The 19,170-nt window shown below is 41.0% G+C and overlaps 2 protein-coding genes across 2 annotated transcripts in view; both read left to right on the top strand.

The window, feature by feature from the left end:
* Positions 1-8,918, top strand: part of LOC106524665 (ras-related protein Rap-2a) — a gene marked incomplete at its 5' end in the record, with an annotated part of 17,095 nt that extends 8,177 nt beyond the window's left edge. The window contains 1 exon segment of the mRNA XM_014018562.1: positions 7,851-8,918. Coding sequence (XP_013874016.1) covers positions 7,851-8,088 — 238 coding nt within the window. The 3' untranslated portion in view covers positions 8,089-8,918.
* A 919-nt stretch (positions 8,919-9,837) lies between these two features.
* The window catches only part of mrpl39 (mitochondrial ribosomal protein L39), a 16,979-nt gene continuing 7,646 nt past the window's right edge, over positions 9,838-19,170 (top strand). The window contains exons 1-9 of the mRNA XM_014018559.1: positions 9,838-9,976; positions 11,245-11,451; positions 11,552-11,691; positions 11,772-11,871; positions 12,209-12,276; positions 12,570-12,682; positions 12,786-12,851; positions 12,937-13,090; positions 18,034-18,081. Of these exons, the coding sequence (XP_013874013.1) occupies positions 9,940-9,976; positions 11,245-11,451; positions 11,552-11,691; positions 11,772-11,871; positions 12,209-12,276; positions 12,570-12,682; positions 12,786-12,851; positions 12,937-13,090; positions 18,034-18,081 (933 nt within the window). The 5' untranslated portion in view covers positions 9,838-9,939. The remainder of the gene's footprint in view (positions 9,977-11,244; positions 11,452-11,551; positions 11,692-11,771; positions 11,872-12,208; positions 12,277-12,569; positions 12,683-12,785; positions 12,852-12,936; positions 13,091-18,033; positions 18,082-19,170) is intronic.

The following is a 19,170-nucleotide window of genomic DNA, read 5'->3' as shown; positions in this document are numbered from 1 at the left end:
GAGTGATACTGGCAATAGCAACACTGTAGGAGGGGGACAACTTAAAACGGAGGCCTCCACCTCTGTTTAATGATGGACGTTTATTAATGTTAGAGAAGAACCCGTCCAGAAGACCTATACAATTTTTTTCTTTTTGATTTTTTTACCTGGATTACTGAGATGCATCAGGACGTTTTTCAATATGCTCAAATTTTACCATAAAGAAACACTAGAAGGGTAGTAAAGTTACTGTGAAGTAATGRGAGCATTTGAAACAAAATAAATTCAGATTTTTAGGCTTTGTCAGGAACAATCGTGTTTTATAGCAACACTATAAAARCATAAATAAAACAAATAAAAGTTGCATGGATGATTTTCTACTATGAGAGGGTTAATTCAATATAGAGAAGCCTAATTTATTACCCTGTCCAAAACGGTAAAAAGACCCAACTTGATAGTTCTGGATTTTCTCTTAGCCTCTCCAATGCTAACTCCAGCTTATCCATGCTATTTGCTAGCCTCTTCAGTGCTAACGCAAATTGCCGGCCTATCATTAATCAGATCAGTTGCTGGTTTAGCAATAGATATAGCCTCCTGCTGCAAGGATGTAGCAACCACTGGTTGCACAATACTCTTAATTTTGGCTCTCATACCATGCCATAGTCTTCATGTGGTTAGCTCTGATGCTACAGCCCAAAGTCCCAGCAGAACCCCCCTTTAAGAGTCTTATTTCTGTAGGTGTTGCTCTACACACTGTAATCACCTCGAAACAGGCCAAGCCTAAAACGAGATGGTTGTTGGAGACGACTGTCTGTTTGTAGTTTACGTGTTTGTTTGTGAGTTCTGTGGGGTTTGTGAGATGCAGGACGTGAAGTCACCGCAGCCGTTTAGCACAGCAGGTAGCCAAAAATAACACGTTGCACCCCCGAGGCTTAATGGAAAATGGAGATTGTTTCTTATTTTCTGTGTGTGTGTGTGCCTAATTGTGTGTGTGCGTTTGTGTGTGTGTGTGTGTCTGCGTGCGTGCATGTGTGTCTTTCCATCCAACAGCTGGAGCAACACCCTGCAGAGCTAAATGTTGCTAAATTGTTTCAGATTCCACGAGCATTTTGAGGTTGACTTTTTTTTAAGAGTTTGAACAAAGTTCTGCAGATTTTGCGTGTAAATTCTCCGTCTCCTGGCCACCTGCTGTTGTCAGCMCTTTAAATCCAAATGGCATCTCTCCCACTGCGTTTTGAAAGGAGAGAAGCTTCAGACTCATATAGCCCGTAGTGTTGGCCAAACCATCGCAGCGAGATGCCAACAATGCTGAAAATCTCCACAACTGATGGCTTCCAGCCCCGGAACACTTGGGTGTTCATGGACCTGGATCATCCTACTTTTTGTTCAGAAAGTTAAAACCTGAGCTGGACAACAACTTTGCTATGATGTAAAAATAGGTTGTGGAAAAACATAGGGTAGGAAGGTCCAAATCCAGCAAAAACCTGTTTTTAAGGTCGTATTCAGACCTGATAATTTGCTCCGCTTTAAACGAACTCTGGTGCGGTTTGCTTCAGTTTGCTTCTGGTGTGAATACAGACCGTACTCTAACCGAACCAACTGCATTAAACATGCACCTTTTTGGACTTCACAGGCCACCGTTGCTGAGCTAAATAAACTGAAAACATATCTGTTTCGTCGTCTCCTGTTAGCAGCTCTGCTGGCAGCATGTTGTGGGTCAGAACACGCAGAGCACCTCGTCTCCTTTGGGTTGCGGGACACATTTACTGACGTCGCTCCAACATTAGAATATCATCACGGAACCACCATTAAATTAGCTGCTTCTGACATTTTAAATGCTGTTGCAGTTGTACTATCAGTAAAAATGTGTACATCAGAACTGCAGCATTCAGGACTTCCTTGTTTTCTTCTGGATCTGTGGCTCAGTCCCACCCCCGTCCTTTTTTTGTCCAATGGGAGCAATGATCGTCACCCTGATGGCTTTGTTTACAAGTTATAGTTCATTTGCAAAAAAGCACAATGTGAATGCAAACCACACCAAACGAAAAAAATAAAGTTCATTTTTGGTCCGGACCAAAGGACTTTCCTGGTCTGAATACACCCTAAGACATTCTTCATTCTTCATATCCCAATGTGATACATTAGTCTTGTATTATCACTGTTTTTTTATATCTTACAACCCCAGTCCTTTCGAAATTGAGACATTATGTAAAATAAAAATAAAAACAATGCAGTGGTCTGCWAATATTCACAGTGGAATATAGCAAACAAATCACGTCATGGTGCTATTTTTTTATTTAAGTAACTTTTTCGGGGGTGGGGGTTAGCAATTTGATGATAGCAATAAATATGAAAAATGTGGACAGGGGCAACAAAATTCTGCAACAGTAAGTGGTACAAAGAAGAACCACTTGGAGCATTAGGTTAATTGYCAAAAGGTCAGTACAAGGAGTGAGTATAAAGAGTTTAGAGAAGTAAGTATGGGCAGAGGTTCACCAGTCTGCAAAAAACTGTTACAAAATAGTGGAACAAGCTCAGGTTATTGTTTCTCTGGATGACTTTAAATATCCAAGCTACACTTCTTAACATTAAAAGATTGTAGGTATCTGGAGAAATCTCAGAACTTAAAGAACAAGTCAATGTTTAGATGCTCGCGATCTTTAGGCCCTCAGATAAGGCGTTGTGTTGGCGCTAAAACTATTGTGCACCTAGCGGTGCCTGCGTCCTTGTAGCACGAGGCTATATCTATTTCAGAGCCAGCTACTGATCTGGTTAATGATAGAACTGCACTGATAACTGAGAGGCAGCCTGGCAAATGAGGAGACTACTCATTAGTTAGCATTGGAGAGGAGACCAGCATRCCTCTGGTTTCCCACTAGATTCCTTCTCCCTCTGCTTCCCATTCACATTGATAGACTGGCTTTAGCATTATAGAGGCTAACTTCTAGCATGACTAGGCTGGTCTCCCACTTTATTAGATGTATACCTTTTTAAAAAGAAAACTTTATCAAGAAAAACTGACATACAAAGTCTAGTATCGACATGCATTGGCAGTTGTTCCTTTGACAGAATTTACTGTCTGGTTTTTCTAGCTTTTTACTATTATTTAACATGACGTTAAGCATAGATATTAAACATAAAGCATATTTACATAAAACAATATTATGAAGCTGACAACCTAAGCAATATATTTAATACTGTCAGCTTCATAATATTTTGTATATGTTTTAGGTTTAATATTGATGCCTGTCATCATGTTAAATAACAGTAAATTCTGTCAAAGAAACACCTATAAATTTTGTATGTCAACTATTTTTCTTGATAACTTTTATTAAAAATAAAAAAGTATGCATCTAATAAAGTGGGGACCAGCAYAGGCCTGCTAGATGTTTGCCTCTCCAGTGCAAGTAGGGGTCTCTGCGGATGAGTGGGCGTGTCACAAGGAAAGGCGATTCTAAAGCGACACACCGGATTTGACGGACTTTGTTAAAGGGACTCACCTGACTGGACAAGCAAAAAAGGGGCGACACCGTACGGCACCACCTCATTGGACAAGAACAAAAGGGGCGTTACTGCACGGCACCACTTTTTCTGGAGAACCCTACTTGGGTCACATTTCTCCTGGTTAACCTTAGTGTTGGGGTCAGGGTCAGGCTGTAAAGAGATCAAGCAGGATCTAAAGATACCGTCATGTAGGCCTCGTAGCCCACAGTGTTTATGCTTTAGACACGCCCACTCTTGTGACACACCCACTTTGATTCTGCAGATAACCCCTTCTCCTCCAGTGCTAACAYATATGAGTTGTCTTCCTTTCATCTGTTAGTGTCGGCCTCTCAGTTGTGCCGTCCTATCACTGATCAGATCAGTGGTTTCCTGCTACAAAGACGTACTCACTGCTGGTTGCGCCATAGTCTTAATTTTGGCCCTAATATTGCACCATACTCAGGGACCTTTGCATTAAAAACAGGTCTRGTTCTGTTCTTGACATCACTACATAAACACTTAACACAAACCATAGTCTGGTTAAAGCTCTGGCATGCCAAGATGAAGCCAAAAGTGAACACCATCTAGAGACGCAACCCGTCTTTTCTGTGGACCAAAGCTCATAAAAGGACAACTGTTTTTGGGAAACACTGAGACTATGTCCTCTTTACCAAAGAGGAGAGGAGACCATCGAGGCTGCTATCAGCGCAGAGTTCAAAAACCTGCCTCTCTGATGCTATGGGGGTGCATTAGTGCCTCTGGCATAAGCAGCTTACACAACTGAAAAGGCATCAATGCAGAAAAATCGAAACGTTTTAGAACATGTGCTTCTGTCATGAAGATGCACGTTTCAGGTAAAGCCTTGCAGATTTCAGCAAGACGATTCACGAACTGCATCCATTACAACAACATGGCTTTGTTATACAGAAGAAGAATCCAACCTGCCTCTACAGTCAAAAAAGTTTGGAAAAGACGACCCAGGACCAACATCTCCCTCCAAAACCTCCCAACTCCCATCTCTTCAGTTCACTTTACAGACTGTTGGTAAATGGGGAGTTGTACATTCAAAGTGGAAAAAACGAGCTCAAAATATACGTTAAATAAATGAAATTTTTCATATCCGTGTAGAAATCATCTACAGGAAGAAATCCGAATCTTTATAAGTTAAAGAGCCGGTCCGGTGTTTCATCCCGAGCACACGGACTGATGTATTATTCAGTGATACACGACATGGAGCTCGCCTGCGTGGATCCCTGCGGTACGRGCGTTCTTCATGCTGCGCCGAGCAGCTTCCCATCATCTGCTGAAGAAGGAACAGGAGTTACACAACAAACAATCTCCAAACAAACTCGCTGCCCCCGACTGGAGAGAAGCTGGCTCTCCCCGCGTCTCTGTAGTTATATATAGAGTTTCTCCTGCGAGGCTGTCACATTGCATTTGTCTGCGCGATGCTCTCCTTGTTCGCACTTCACACCCTCTAGACTCCGAAACGTGCCAGGCCCATGCAAGATGCTCGTCCTGCTGAGGTCAGCTGCTCAGGGAGAAACGTCTTCGGTCTTCGTGACTTCCTGTTTGTTTTAACAGGTCTATAAGCGTCCCAAACAGATCTCCGCCTGGACTCATTTCCTCAGTTTCTGCGGCCCCCCTCCTGAGCTCACGGAGATGTTAGCCAGCTTTTTTTCCCCACACCTCAGCTGTTCTCCAGCRGAGCGGCGTGGCAACAGGCCACCAATTTGTAGAAAAGAGTCTAATTTCTCAATAGCTTCAGCGGATCAATAGGCCAAGCTTGAAAGCACTTAGGAGTGATTGATGACCGAGGCTATTAGCTGGTTTGCTCTAATATCTGTTGGGAGAATATACACACAGTAATTGACATTCTGAGGTTATGTAAGAGGAAAAAAACATAAAGCTGGTTTATTTTGCAATTAAATATTGTGTGTTTGAGGAAYGTCGCACTAGCTGTTTACGCTTTGTTGTACTAGCAGTCCTTGTACCCGCTAACCTTTATTACATTTTTAAATGAAGATCATTTTGTGTTGAGAAACAACAGTTGTAGCTGTTTTGGTCCAGACTTGAAAAATTTCTTGCAACATAGCGAGATCTTGCCCTAAATGTATGTGTTTTGGATGACTCTCAGCTACTACCACACCAAATTTCCGTTCAAAATCTGTAAAGCTGACTGAATTTTAGCCATTTTTGTGCCTTTTACTCTCATCTGGGTGTGGCCGCCAGCTTTAATTGAATTGACTCCAAAAGCTGATCAGGTGTAGATGTACATCCAGTGGTTATTCTCTGAAAATCTCATTAAATTCCATTTAGTTGTTCAAGAGATATTTTGCTAACAGACAAACAATGTGGACTCAAACCATTAACATCAACATTTTAAATAATGACCTCACGCTTAAAAAAACAAAACCTTAAAATATATTTTTTGTGAATGGCCTCTGGCTACTACCACACCAAATCTGAGCTCAATATCTGTAAAACTGACAGATTTATAGACATTGTTGTGTTTGTGAATTATGATTGGCTCTCGTGGCAGTCTTTAAAAGAATTCACTCCAAAAGCTAATCAGTGGTAGATTTACATCCAGTCGTGATTCCCTGAAGGTTTCATTGAAAGCCTTTCAGTGGTTCATGTGATATTTTGCTAACAGACAAACAGTGTTGACACCGTTTGCATCAAAAGTTTTAAACAGAGACCTCACACGAGTAGTGCTCAATATGTGTTGTAGATGACTCTCTGCTACTACCACACCAAATTTCAGTTCAAAATCTGTGAAACTGACTGAATTTTAGCCATTTTTGTACTTTTTACTCTCATTTGGGTGTGGCCACCAGCTTTAATTGAATTGACTCCAAAAGCTGATTAGGTGTAGATGTGCATCCAGTGGTTATTCCCTGAAAATTTCATTAAATTCCATGTAGTTATTCAAGAGATATTTTGCTAACAGACAAACGGTGTGGACTCCAACCATTAACATCAACATTTTATATAACGACCTCACACTTAAAAAATAAAACTTAAAATATATTTTTGTGAATGACCTCTGGCTACTAYCACACCAAATCTGAGCTCAATATCTGTAAAACTGACAGATTTATAAACATTGTTGTTTTTGTGAATTATGATTGGCTCTCATGGCAGTCTTTAAAATAATTCACTCCAAAAGSTAATCAGTGGTAGATTTACATCCAGTCGTGATTCCCTGAAGGTTTCATTGAAAGCCATTCAGTGGTTCATGTGATATTTTGCTAACAGWCAAACAGAATTAACTCCWACCGTTTGCATCAAARGCTTTAAACAGAGACCTCACGCAACAAGTAGTGCTCAAAGTATGTGTTGTGGATGACTCTCWGCTACTACCACACCATATTTCAGCTTAATGTCACGACACGTGTGTAACGTTGAACACCAAGTATTTCAGTGATAATCTGAAGTGTGTTACTGCATGTTGTTACTTCTGTGCACTTGTTATTTAAACACAGTGAAGACAGTAGCTTTCAAAGGTCCTGTTAAAGCACATTATATAGTTTTAAAGTGGGAAATGGTTCGTGGAGAGATCGGTGTTCTTGTCGCCACATGTGAGAGCASCGCATTAGCTTCATTCAATTATTCAATAACTTCTCCATTACTGGATCCAGCCTGCTTTCTCTGGGTTGATGGGTAAAAAGGGAACTTCTGCTGAAGTAACCCTCTGAGTCTTCAACCCCACCCCGGTGCATGATGGGATGATGGTCACAATTAACAGAGTGCACACTTTAGTTTGTCAGTTGTGTGATGAGAGTGTGTCTGTTAGCAACATATCTTAAGAACCACTGGGTGTATTTTAATGAAACTGGCAGAAAGTAATCACTGGGTGCACACCTACAACTCTTTACTGTTTGGAGTTGACTCGATTCAAAATGGCAGCCGCAGCCGATGGTAGTTAAAAAATGCAAAAGTGGCTATGACACGGTCTGTTTTACAGATGTTGAGCTAAAATGAGGGATGGTAGTATCTGAGACTGATCTCTCACAGCTGTTCTGAGAGCAAACAGATCTGACCAAATACAGCATACTTTAAATTTTATAATTAATTGGGAGTCAACGTTGTCTGTTAGCAAAATTTCTCATGAAGCACTGGACTTACTTTATTGAAACTTTCATGAAATAATCTCTGGATGTGCCTCTTGAACTGATTCCCTTTTGGAACWGGACCAGTTCAAGATGGCCGCCACAGCACTGGATTTAGAAAGCACAAAAAATGGCTTTAATTCAAACAGTTTGACAGCTACAGAGCTAAAAATGTGGTGTTTTAGTAGCCGAGAGCATTTCACTTCACATTCTCTGGTCTTGTGATGTTGGAGCTCTCACACGCTTTGTCTCCACCCTCCTCTTCGTCTCCAGGTACCAGCAGGTGCCAGTGGTGCTGGTGGGCAATAAGGTGGACCTGGAGGATGAGCGAGAGGTGTCCCCCAGCGAGGGCCAGGCGCTGGCCGAGGACTGGGGCTGCCCCTTCATGGAGACGTCGGCCAAAAGCAAGACGATGGTGGACGAGCTCTTTGCCGAAATCGTCAGGCAGATGGACTTCTGCCCTCTGCCCGACCGGAGAGAGACCTGCTGCCCCCCCTGCAGCGTCCAGTAGCAGCCAGACAGAAAATAGATCCACGTTAAAGAGTTAGAAAGGGGGAAAAATAAGAATAAAAAAAGAATCCACTTTTGCTGTTTCTACCTGCTTACTGTATTTGAACCTGCTCTCTGAACAAGAGGCATTTTGGGAAATGTAGGAAGTTAGATTGTGACTGAAGGAATGAGCAACACTTGACCTCCAGCATCCTGATCATGTAGGAGTGAGTTTCCCCGAAGCACCGTGGTGCCAAAGCCATCAACCAACAGGATCGTGGTGCTAAAATGCTTTAGGGAAAGCARCCATAAGACCCAAACGGGTCTTTCGTAGCTCCTCTGTTTTCTTCCGCTTGTGTTGTTTCTGTTCTTCCTCTCTGCACCTTCCTTGTTTGACGGTGTGAGACGGACAGATCCGTCACGTCGCACCAAAAGTAAATTTCACAGCAGGTTCGCCTGAATACGAATGAATGAAAAAGATGAAGGAATGTCTAAAAACTACAATTAAAAACGCACCTTTTTTTGTGGGGGGGTTCACGCCGAAGATCCCAAATGTGGACATGCTGAGGAGGACGTGTGCATGAAGCTGTCACGCTGACATCGAGTACAATCAACCTCACCCAAAGAGACAGGAAGGTTCAAAACGTTTCCGGGACACTTTTTATTTTGTTTGTGTTTTTTGTGTCTTTTTCACACCGCAGACGATACAAATGCCTTGTTTCATGTAGAAGATGAAGAACCGTGTCGGTGCGTAGCTCATGTAAGCGAAGTCACAGCAGATATGTTAGTAGTTTGATGTCAGACACTTTTTTTCCAAAAAAAAAAAAAAGAAATAAAACTTTATGCACATGAGTGTGGTGTGTTTGTTGTTTTCAAACAGTGTTTTGGATTCATTTGACTTGGATGTGTTTGATTTAGCCTCTTAGCTTTGCTGTTTAGCAGCAACATGGCGGGATCCTGGCCTGCGTCGAGATGATTTACGATGTTTTGATTCGACGGCGAATCAAAACCATGTGTAGTCCCACTTCTGCTGCTGCCGTTTGTGCCAACATATTCTGCTCCTGGGATTCTGATTGCATTCAAACACTATTAAATGACAGGAGATTTTGGTCCTAAAAGCTTAAATTTGGCTTTCTAAAACTGAAAGAATATCTCCTGCTATTTATAAAAATAAATAATGAAATACAGGGAAGTAATTAAAAAAAAATCTATAATATAATAAATATTGAGCAGTAAAAGTAGCCCAAAAATAAAAAAATAAATAAAACAATATTGCAGTGATCGTGTGAGCCAAAGTTTTATGAGCTTGTGTGATGAAGATGACTACKACCACACCAAATTTTAGCTCCATATTTGTAAAATTGACTAAATTTTAGCTATTTTGTATTGTTTAAAATTTATTGATTATAGTGGCCATCCTGAAAATGTTTGATTCCAATACAGATAGACATCCAATGAATATATTTCCTGAATTAAACTCTGTCCAGGGGTTCTTTAGATGTTTTGTTAACAGACAGCAGGTGATAAACACAGCAGCAGCTGGCTTCATTTATAAAATACAGAACAAATAGAACCTGAAAATACAACTTTAGTGTAGAGATGAAAATGACCTGCTTTAGTAGGTCTTATCTGTCATGATTCAATTGGTATTAAACCCTAAATAAATCTGCTGTTAACAGCGCCACCTGCTGTCACAAAGTAGAACTCCTTCAACCCCGGAACCTTTGTTTTTGGTTCCTAACACCCGGATGTAAATCGGCGTTGCACACAAGTGTCCTTCAGCTTTTAGCGTTCGTAGCACGCCGTTTGTGTGTTTATTGCTCGTTTTAAATTAGTTTTTATTCGCACATATATGTAGATATATTTGTAAAAAATGGCAACGGGGATCGCGTGTAAATTTTTCCAGCGACGTAAGTAGCAGTCAGCCTAAAAAGCGTTAAAGCTCGAGCTAAAGAGTTAGCTCGAGCTAAAGAGTTAGCTCGAGCGGGACAGCAAGGTTATTTAATCACAGAAGCACTTGTGATGCACGTAGCGTGTATATGCATCACTAATGTGATCGTAGGTTGTCGATGTTGTGATTTGTTTAAAAAAAAAAAGRCAACTGAATGAGTTAGTATGCGAGTTTAAAATGACTCTACTCTGGTTTAACCCTACAGTTTTTASCTTTAAATGTTTGCAGCTGCTGTGAAGCTTCACGTGTTAAATTTGTGTTTGGTGGTAGAGCAAGTCTGCTAATGTTTACAGGTTACAATTATAAAGAGCAGTAAGTTACTCAGGTCGGTCTGTTACATGGCACTGACACGAATAAAGACTTATAGACTGAGGATTAGCAGCATCTTGTTTTGTTTTTAGAATAAAAAAAGCTGTTTTACACATTAGTACAGAAATGAACGCATGAGCACTCAGTGCAGTTAGTCTTGGCTAACTAAATATTGGATACAGTGAATATATTTGTTTAGTACAACTCTCCAAAAAATGTGTATGTTGTGGGTCAAAAGTGTGGATTAATTTCTGTGATCTAAGTTTAATCCTGATCATAACCTCTGTAAGAGTCTGTTTTTGTTAAACATGTCGCCCTGATTTTATGTTCCTCCAGAGTCAATGAGACTTAAAACAATATTTTATACATCTAATTTTAAATTATGACCTTATCAACTTAGTACAGACTAACATCAAGGTTTGATGATCTGCTCTTCATGTTCCTGTGATTGTTTTCAAAGAAGTTTAAATTAGTTTATTCATTATTTTTTGTATGAAAAAACAACATTAAATCTTTATACAATAAAAATGCAAATCATACACGAAAGGTAGCAGAAGAAAAAAATCTTATATCTGCCTCTTTTCTCGAAAAAAAAATGAATAAAAAATAGTCTTCAAATAACAAAAACAAAACAAAAAAAAGAATAAAGTAATAAATAAAGGTTAAACTCCTAGAACAACAACTTGTGTAAATACACATTATTCCATTACATATTTCTCCAACAGAGTAAGCATCATCATTCTCTTGAATACACCCATTGATTTGGTGTTTTTAAAGCCATCTTCCAGATTATTCCATAATCTTATTCTCTGCATTGAAGTACACCGTTCCTTCAAACTGGCTCTAAATGTAGGTTTRAGTAAAGAAAACTTCATAGGTTAGAAAATCAACATTTCCTTCATTCGGTGCGTCTCTCAGGCTTTGCCTCGACTACAGCAGCTCTGCGTCCGTCCCCCGCCGAGGTTTTCAGTCAGCGCAACGCCGTCTTCTCCAGAGAGCAGGCCAGGCAGAGAGCCCTGTACCCCCGCATCGAGAAGATAGAGGTGTCGATGCAGGGCCCGGGTCTGGACGGCACGCTCCTCATCATGAACAAAGGCATGTCGACGCCGCTGAGCTGTGCCAGACGTAAGCCAACTGAATCCAAACCTCAAACAATGTTCAGGTCTCCCTGTGTTTARCCTGGTGGTTGTGCTCAGTAAACTGTGTTGTTTTCTTTCCCCCTCAGATGTGACAGAGTACCACGTGAAGAACTCGGCTCTGGCGCTGGTGGACGGGGAGCTGTGGTCTCTCAACCAGCCCCTCACCCACTCCTGCACCCTCAAGCTGCTCACATTCAAAGACAAAGACCCAACTCTAGTCAACCAGGTACAGCTAGAAAGACGAGAGAKTCTGATTTTCTGTCTCCTTACCCAGACCCTGTCAGGAGTTTAATTGTGTCCCTTCAGGCCTACTGGCGTTCCTGTGCTGCTCTGCTCAGCCAGGTGCTGGAGACGGCATTCAAGGATGATTATACMGTGGATCTGATCAGTACACCTGAAGTACCAGGTAAAGGAACACCTCCTAATTTTGGCTTCTGATTAATTCCTGCCTCAAATGGGCCAGTTGTGGGGTTCGATTTGTTCATCGCTCACAGCAGGGGGCGCTGTTGAGCTGAAGCAAGAAACCAGAGCTGTTGCCTTTCCCACAGGGCTAATGCAACTGTTAGCCTGAAATACTTTYACTAAATGCAGCTAGTGTAGCAGCTAAACAGCGGTGATGTTGCCTGGTCTCTTCGTAGCAGTTAGCTTTAGCGAGCTACAATTTGAAACTGGTGTTAAAGGTTGGATGTCTTGTTTGAGATTGCTGGGCTCAGGTGTGTTCTGCTAATATTATTCTTCTGCAGTCCTTTCAGGGGCGTTCTGCTGCGATGTGGTCCTCGACCCTGAGCTGGACTCATGGACCCCCCTTGAGGTGAGCAAGGCAAAAACTGAACCATAAGAGCTCAACAGACTTGCAGATGAAGGCAGAGATGTGGAGTTTTTATTTGTTTGTTCTGTAAAAAGGGGAACTTTTAGTTTTTCTAACTGTGTCCAAGTTTCTGKGTGACTTCTGTTTTGAATCGGACTCGGAAGTGTTTGAGAAGTTAGCACCTTGTGTGTCTAATGTTTGTGCTTAAAATGAACAATAATCTGTATATTTGGGTCTGGAGAAAGTGTGTAGGAAGTGTGCGTGTGAGCGTTTACCTGATGTGTGTTTTTCTTCAGGAGTCGTTTCACTCTCTGACCAAAGCGGCCCATCAGCTGATCCAGAAGGACCTGGCCTGGGAGCATCTGGAGGTGGCTCCTTCTGTAGCATTGGAGGTGTTCTCTCATAGCAGGTAGACTCTCATTCCCCCGCCCCACCCTCCACCTCATTGCTCTTGTGTTTTCTCTCTGAATTAAACTGCAAAAGTGTTARCTTTTTACCGTTGTGTGTCTCAGGTGTAAACTGGAAGAAGTCGAGCAGAAAGCATCACAGAGTCCTAAAGGCACCGTCCTGCTCTACAGGTGATAAAAAACACCTTACCGGTAGCTGCTTTTTAAATTGTAAAAGTTATTCTGGCTTTGCTCAGCTGTTGACTGGTTTTTGCAGATGTGGCGATCATGTGCTGCTGAGTGGGGGCCCTCTGGTGGGCAGAACTGGCCTGTGCTCCCAGTACGAGGTGACTGCTCTCCACAGCCTGGGCCAGGGCCCCTGGGGCCACCACCGACGAGCTCAGGGCATCTCTCTGCCTCTGCAGCTGCCAGTAAGCATGGGATAAAACTGTTCAGAGTTCAGCTACTTAGTCGTACCACAATGTTATATTCATCAGTTTATTTATGGGTGTGTTCACACCCGACACATTTGGTCCGCTTTAAACGGACCAGAGTTAATTTCCCCTGTYGGTCCGGACCTTTTTTTTACAGGTGTGAATACACTTGTGAGACCCCTGGCGTGGATCAAACAACTTTTTGAGGTGGTCTTGGTCCGCTTCCAAACGAACTCTGGTGCGGTTGAATACAGACCGGCCTCAAACCAAACAGGAAACATGAACCTTTTTGGACTTCACAGGCCACCGTTGCTAATGCTAATACTGTGCTACAATGAGCCGAGCATCTTGTCTCCTTTAGGTTGCGGCACACATTTAACCACGCWGTCCCAAAGTTATAAATATGTCTTAGGGTTGGGCGATATTGGCAAAAACATTAATCATGATTAATTGTGGTATTTAGCCGATAATGATTAATATGACGTTTAATCCTCTGCATGTTSTAGTCACATGACCAATTTAMATCACTCTAGTGGGAAAGATGTGCTCTTTGTAAAAGTCTGTTCCAAAATGTGTCTAAAGTACAGACTCCAGGCTACACATTAAAATTGTGTTGATAGACCAAATAAAACCAGTTATGATGTATAAATTACTGAACATTTTTTTAATGTTCTTCATATTTGAAGTGGAGAGGAGCACTGAGCGGACTGACTATAGAAACCTTCAGTCAGTCTGCCTGGTGGCACTGATYGTTTAACCAGCAAGTGACAAAAAATAATTGCTTAAAGTTTTTCTGATGGTTAATTGCACACAATACGATTTTTCCCAACCCTAGTGTATCATCGCAAAACCACTGAATGAGCTGCTCCTGACATTCTGAATAGTCAKTTKTATTAACAGCACCATCTTCTGTCCTGCCCCTGTCATTTCTGTCCARTGGGAGCAATGACCGTCACCTGCGTGGCTTGSTTTATAAATTATAGTCCACTTGCAAAAAGCACAATGTGAATGCAAATCACAACAAAGGAAAAAAATAAAGTCCACTATTTKGTCCAGACCAAACAAGTGGACCAAAAGTCTTTCCAGAGCTTACTAATTTACAAATGCTCAAGTAAGAGGATCCAGATTTTACAAAAAGGGAGTCAATGATTTAATGATCCAAAACCATTTTCACTCCTCTAGTGACACTTCCAGACTGCACGTGAGCCGTTTACAGTTCTCCTGAAACCTAACATTTGTTGGCAGCATGCTTTGAGCTGTTGTCATKTTGAAATGTAAAACCACCCCCAACATCATGATGATGCAACTAGGGCTGGATGTGATTGGTGAAAAAATAATATTTTGGCATTTAGCCTATAACGTACGGAAGAGCATTGCATTCACCAAATAAAATAAAAAAATAGGACCCCTGATCTCATAATTACAAGATAAGTTAAAGAGAGTCAGCTGGTTTACATTACAGGAAAAGTAAACAATGACGGCACTATCACATTTTATATGCTTTTATTTCCTCTTAGGTTTGAAATATTGAGTTTACTTAATGTGGATGATGTTGTATCTATTAATGTGGGTTTATTAATCAATCCACCTGCCAAGGTACAAACTCTTTGAAATAGAGATCAAAAATCAACATCCAACATCCATAAGCTTTCTGCTTACAGGTCAAACATTTTTATTAAAATAGGAGTAAACTGTGTACTTATTAAAAGTTACAGTTTAGTGTTCTTAGGACTGAAGACTTTCTGAGGAAAGAAGTTTTTAAACATCTTTTCTAATTTTAGTGTTTTCAACTGAGGAGCTTTGGAAAAAAAAGTATAGCAGAGGAAGTTCTTTGCACAGAAAAAAATAATTAATTTTTATTGTTTACAGCTGTTGGTCAAGCTGCCTCTCTGAGCCCTCGCTTTAAAAACAGTCAGGTGATTTGTCGCGGTTTTGTTGTGCTCGAGTCGTGAACACACGGTGTTCCGGTAGAAATGCTGTGAGCTGCACACACACACACACACAAACACACACACACACACACACACTGTATATCTGATTGGGTAAAACTTTGACTTTGGTTGCTTTATTGGGTGAAAGAACTGTCAGTTTAATCCCTAGACAGCTTTAACAAGTTTCTTTYTMTCCCGTTCATTTTTACAATGACGAACACATGCGGAGGAAAACTTTAATCCAGGTGTTTTTTTTTCTTGGTTGTCCAATGGACAACTGGGAGGCGGGATGTGGTTGTCCGAAATGAAACAATGATTGCATCAACCACTGTTTTACGTTGATTAAAAAAAAAAACTTCATTCCGAAGGTGTGACGGCTTTTGTTTAGCCGTGGCGGTGCGCCACGATCATTTACATGTAGGGGAAACCCTACCTGCACATCGGTTAGCGTGTTCTGTTCAATTCATCTTCGGCACAAACATAACACCGTCCTTTAGCTGGTAGTGGTGCTTCTGGTTTCAGCAAATGGATATTTCATAAATAAGAGTTCGATTCAATACAGTCCGAACAAAACATTACAAATGGCATTGATATTAGTTTGTCGACATTACGCAGGTATCTTCCTTGTGGTTGTTAAAGCAAAAAGCCCACTCTGACAAACTGGAAGTCGCTCTCTTCCTGCAGTACCGGATGCTACGGCTATAAGTAGCCAATGCCTCTGAAATGCTTAAATTACGTCCTGAATGTACACAAAGAGCACACACTTCCTCCTGTTTCAACCCTGGGTCACAACTTTATTAAACTCTGGTGAATGAACATTMTACAGCTTRTTCTGGGCACTCGTGCGTTCGGCATTACACACATACACGTCCAGGACCGTTACCTGCTCAAAATCCACAGGAGATCAGGATCTCATAATTATGACATCTTATCTCATAGTTATGAGATCCTCATCTCATAATTATCACATCTTATCTCATAGTTATGACATCTCATAATTATGAGATCCTGATCTCATAACTATGACATCTTATAATTATGACATTTTATCTCATAATTATGAGATTAGATCTCGTAATTATGAGATCAGGTGTCTTTTTTTGTGAATGCAGTGCTCTTCCTTAATAACGATTATTGTGATGATTAACAGAAGACACTTGCAGATAGTCAGTCACCCGGTGTTCTAAAATTACACGTAGAACTCATCAGTCAAACTAATTTTTAACAGGTTAAAATAGTGAGCTGGGAGTTGAAACCCAWTGTTTCCACAATGTGGACACAGTATGCCACAGCCACACCATGTTATTTCCTTCCAGAGTTTACTTTGCTGCTCATCAACAGATCGACGGAGAGCATCGTGGATTCTCGGCTTTCTGTCATTTGCTGGAGTAGAGTTTGTTGTAGCCGATGTTGTGGCCTCAGTTCACATTTCCTGGCTTTCCTCATACTCCTGTTTATGGCAGTGTTTCAGGTGGTTACCGTAAACAAAGTTGTTGTGTTAGTGTTAGCTGCTCCGCCCTGCCTTCCACTGTTGTTATGTTACGGGCTTACATGCGCTTGATAAAGATGTACCTTATTTATTCATGTAAAATACGACCATCATTTTTTTGAGCTTAAAAATAATTTAAAAAAATCTAATCCTCATTCATATTTCCACCTCTAAATTCAGACAGACTTCAGGTTTTTTCGGCGTTTGCGGTTTCCCCTGTGGTGGGGAAACATTATTTGAGGACACACTCAAGGACGAGCAGCACGAGCTTCCTGTTCTGTGTGTCACTGAAAAATAAAACAATCTTTCCAGAGCAGAAGCCWSTWGTTAAATTAGCAAGATGGATTTTGTCAGATCATGAACATGTAACTAATGTCCAAGTCTTCTTTTTATCGCTGGGGCTAACAAGAAAAAGAAAATRTTTTTTTTATTTTTCCTCCTCTGACTCTGTTGAGTAAATAACTACTGTTTATATGCTTTGCAATGCTGGACTGACAGTGGGAGGGTGGTGGAGATAATTTATCCTCCCAGACACAATATTTCAGTTATATATGAGAAAATATTGAAACTTAATGTAGTTGTATACAAAAAAAGTCACTCAAAAATTACTCTCATATGTAATATACCTCCCCTACTTTTTGGATGATTTTTGCGGTTGAAGTTCTCTGATTATACATGCATAACTCTGGTATATCAGTTTTTCTGATGGTTGTTTGCACACGATAAGATTTTGTTAGAGATGCAATAATTCTGGATTTTTGAGCGATACCAGTTTTCTGTTTTGGCTCCTTGGATCGATTAGTGCATAAAAGTCTCAAAACACTCCAGGAGAAATATCTAGATTTGTCACTAGTYGCTTTAAAAAAGTGCTTGAAAGGTCTGAAAACTGGTCAAATGTAACGAGAAAGTTGGTTGACACCAACCACCTGCTTGTTTCTCAGTCTTGTGCCAGTGGTGCATTCAGGGACCAAAAAATCAGATTTTTCAAGAGTTACTGAAGAAAAACCGGTAACAAAATTTGATTTTTTAAAATTTTTTGTTTGTTGGTTCAGATGATCTCCGATTTTAGCCGATCAAGCTGAAAAACGTATTTAACCTTTTTAAGGCMGATTGCTCGATGCTTCCCTAGATTTTACCCAACCCAAGCTGCCYCCACCATGTTTGACTAGTGATGGAGTAAAAGGTTTTGTCTCCCTCACATCCAGAGAGAGAAATATATTGTGCCTTCTTTTTTAGTAAATTCCAATGTTTGTTTGCCGCTCTYACAGATTACTGATAATCTTCTTTTTTCTTTCCATTTTTCCCCTCACGCTGCTCTCCATATTCTGTGCTCGTTTCACACATTTACAGCTTTCAGTTTTACCAGAATAGGAACGGTCCACAAACATGTTTTTGTTTTTGCAGAAAGTTATGAGACCAGTGGGGGGTGAAGAAAAGAAGATTTTATGTAAATTTTCTGTTAAGATGCAGCAGTTGCTCTACATGTGCCGCTCGTCACGTTTTCCTCTCCGTCTCCTCAGGCTCACCACATKGTTTGGAGGAAACTGAGACAACGGGCAGAGAAGCTGGTAAGAACAACACCTCSAACTGTGGGGACATCAAAGCTGAAGCACCGAGGCCAAGCCTACTGGGGGGTGGGGGGTATTGGTCTGGTCTAATTGCTGCAGGCTTGTCCAAAATGACGTCCTGTTTCACGGTTGACTCCTGATATCACAAAGCAGCCAGAGGTTAGGATTTTACACTGTTATTTTTATTGCATTCATTATAATGCTGGCAAAAAGAGAAGGGGGAGACGCATCGTGGGTTGTAATCTCCGGGAAACAGCAGGTCCCAGCCACCTTGTGAAGGACAAACTGTTTACTGAACCAAACATCAAAAACACAGAAACCAACAGGAGATCCAAAACATTTTTTAACATCTCTCTCTCTCCAGACTCCACWCGAGGCGTCGTTTGGATCGATGCAAAGTCCAATCTGCTCCGGTTGCGTAACTAAAACGCTCAAAGATGAAGCGTAAAATCTCCACATTTAAAGTAGGCTAGGAGTTAATTTTGGATGGAGCCGTCGAAGCGGAATATATTTCTCTGCTGTCTTTCTAGTCTGTGTGCGGCGGTGATTGCGCAATAAAAAATATATATATAAAAAGCATGATGTTCATTAATAGACACACTTAACTTGGCAGCTGATGACTTTGTGTCTCTGTGGCCTACATTTTACTGAGTTATACTTCTTCTGGGAACTGAAATAGCTCTCAGAGTTGGAGCGTCATTAAAAGAGAAAAATATTTTCACTGCGTATCTMTCGAGCGTTTTACAAGCTCAAAATTAGAAAGGTAGAAGTGCTGCTGTACTGGCAGAACATCATCTTTTTTTTTAATGTTCCTGGAGGTCACTGTTTATTCTACTAACGCCTAAAGTAGCTTTTCATTTAATCTGTACRGAGGACAGAGTTCCCTAACTGTCCTTCCTGTCCCCACATGTTAACCAGAACAAATTTACCACTAATAGATGGCAGAGCTATAAACTCAGACAGGCCTGTAAGATCTTTAAATGACATTTCTACAACAGGTCATCTCCGGTGGATTTAATTCCTTTTTATTAAAATGCACAACACTGAATCTCAGCATCTCAGCAATAAAATAGGTCCCAACACAAAAAA

The sequence above is a fragment of the Austrofundulus limnaeus genome, unplaced genomic scaffold (assembly GCF_001266775.1).
Source record: "Austrofundulus limnaeus strain Quisiro unplaced genomic scaffold, Austrofundulus_limnaeus-1.0 Scaffold195, whole genome shotgun sequence".
NCBI lineage: Eukaryota > Metazoa > Chordata > Actinopteri > Cyprinodontiformes > Rivulidae > Austrofundulus > Austrofundulus limnaeus.
Note: the sequence above shows the minus strand (reverse complement) of the source record. Positions and strands in the feature narration are given on the sequence as shown.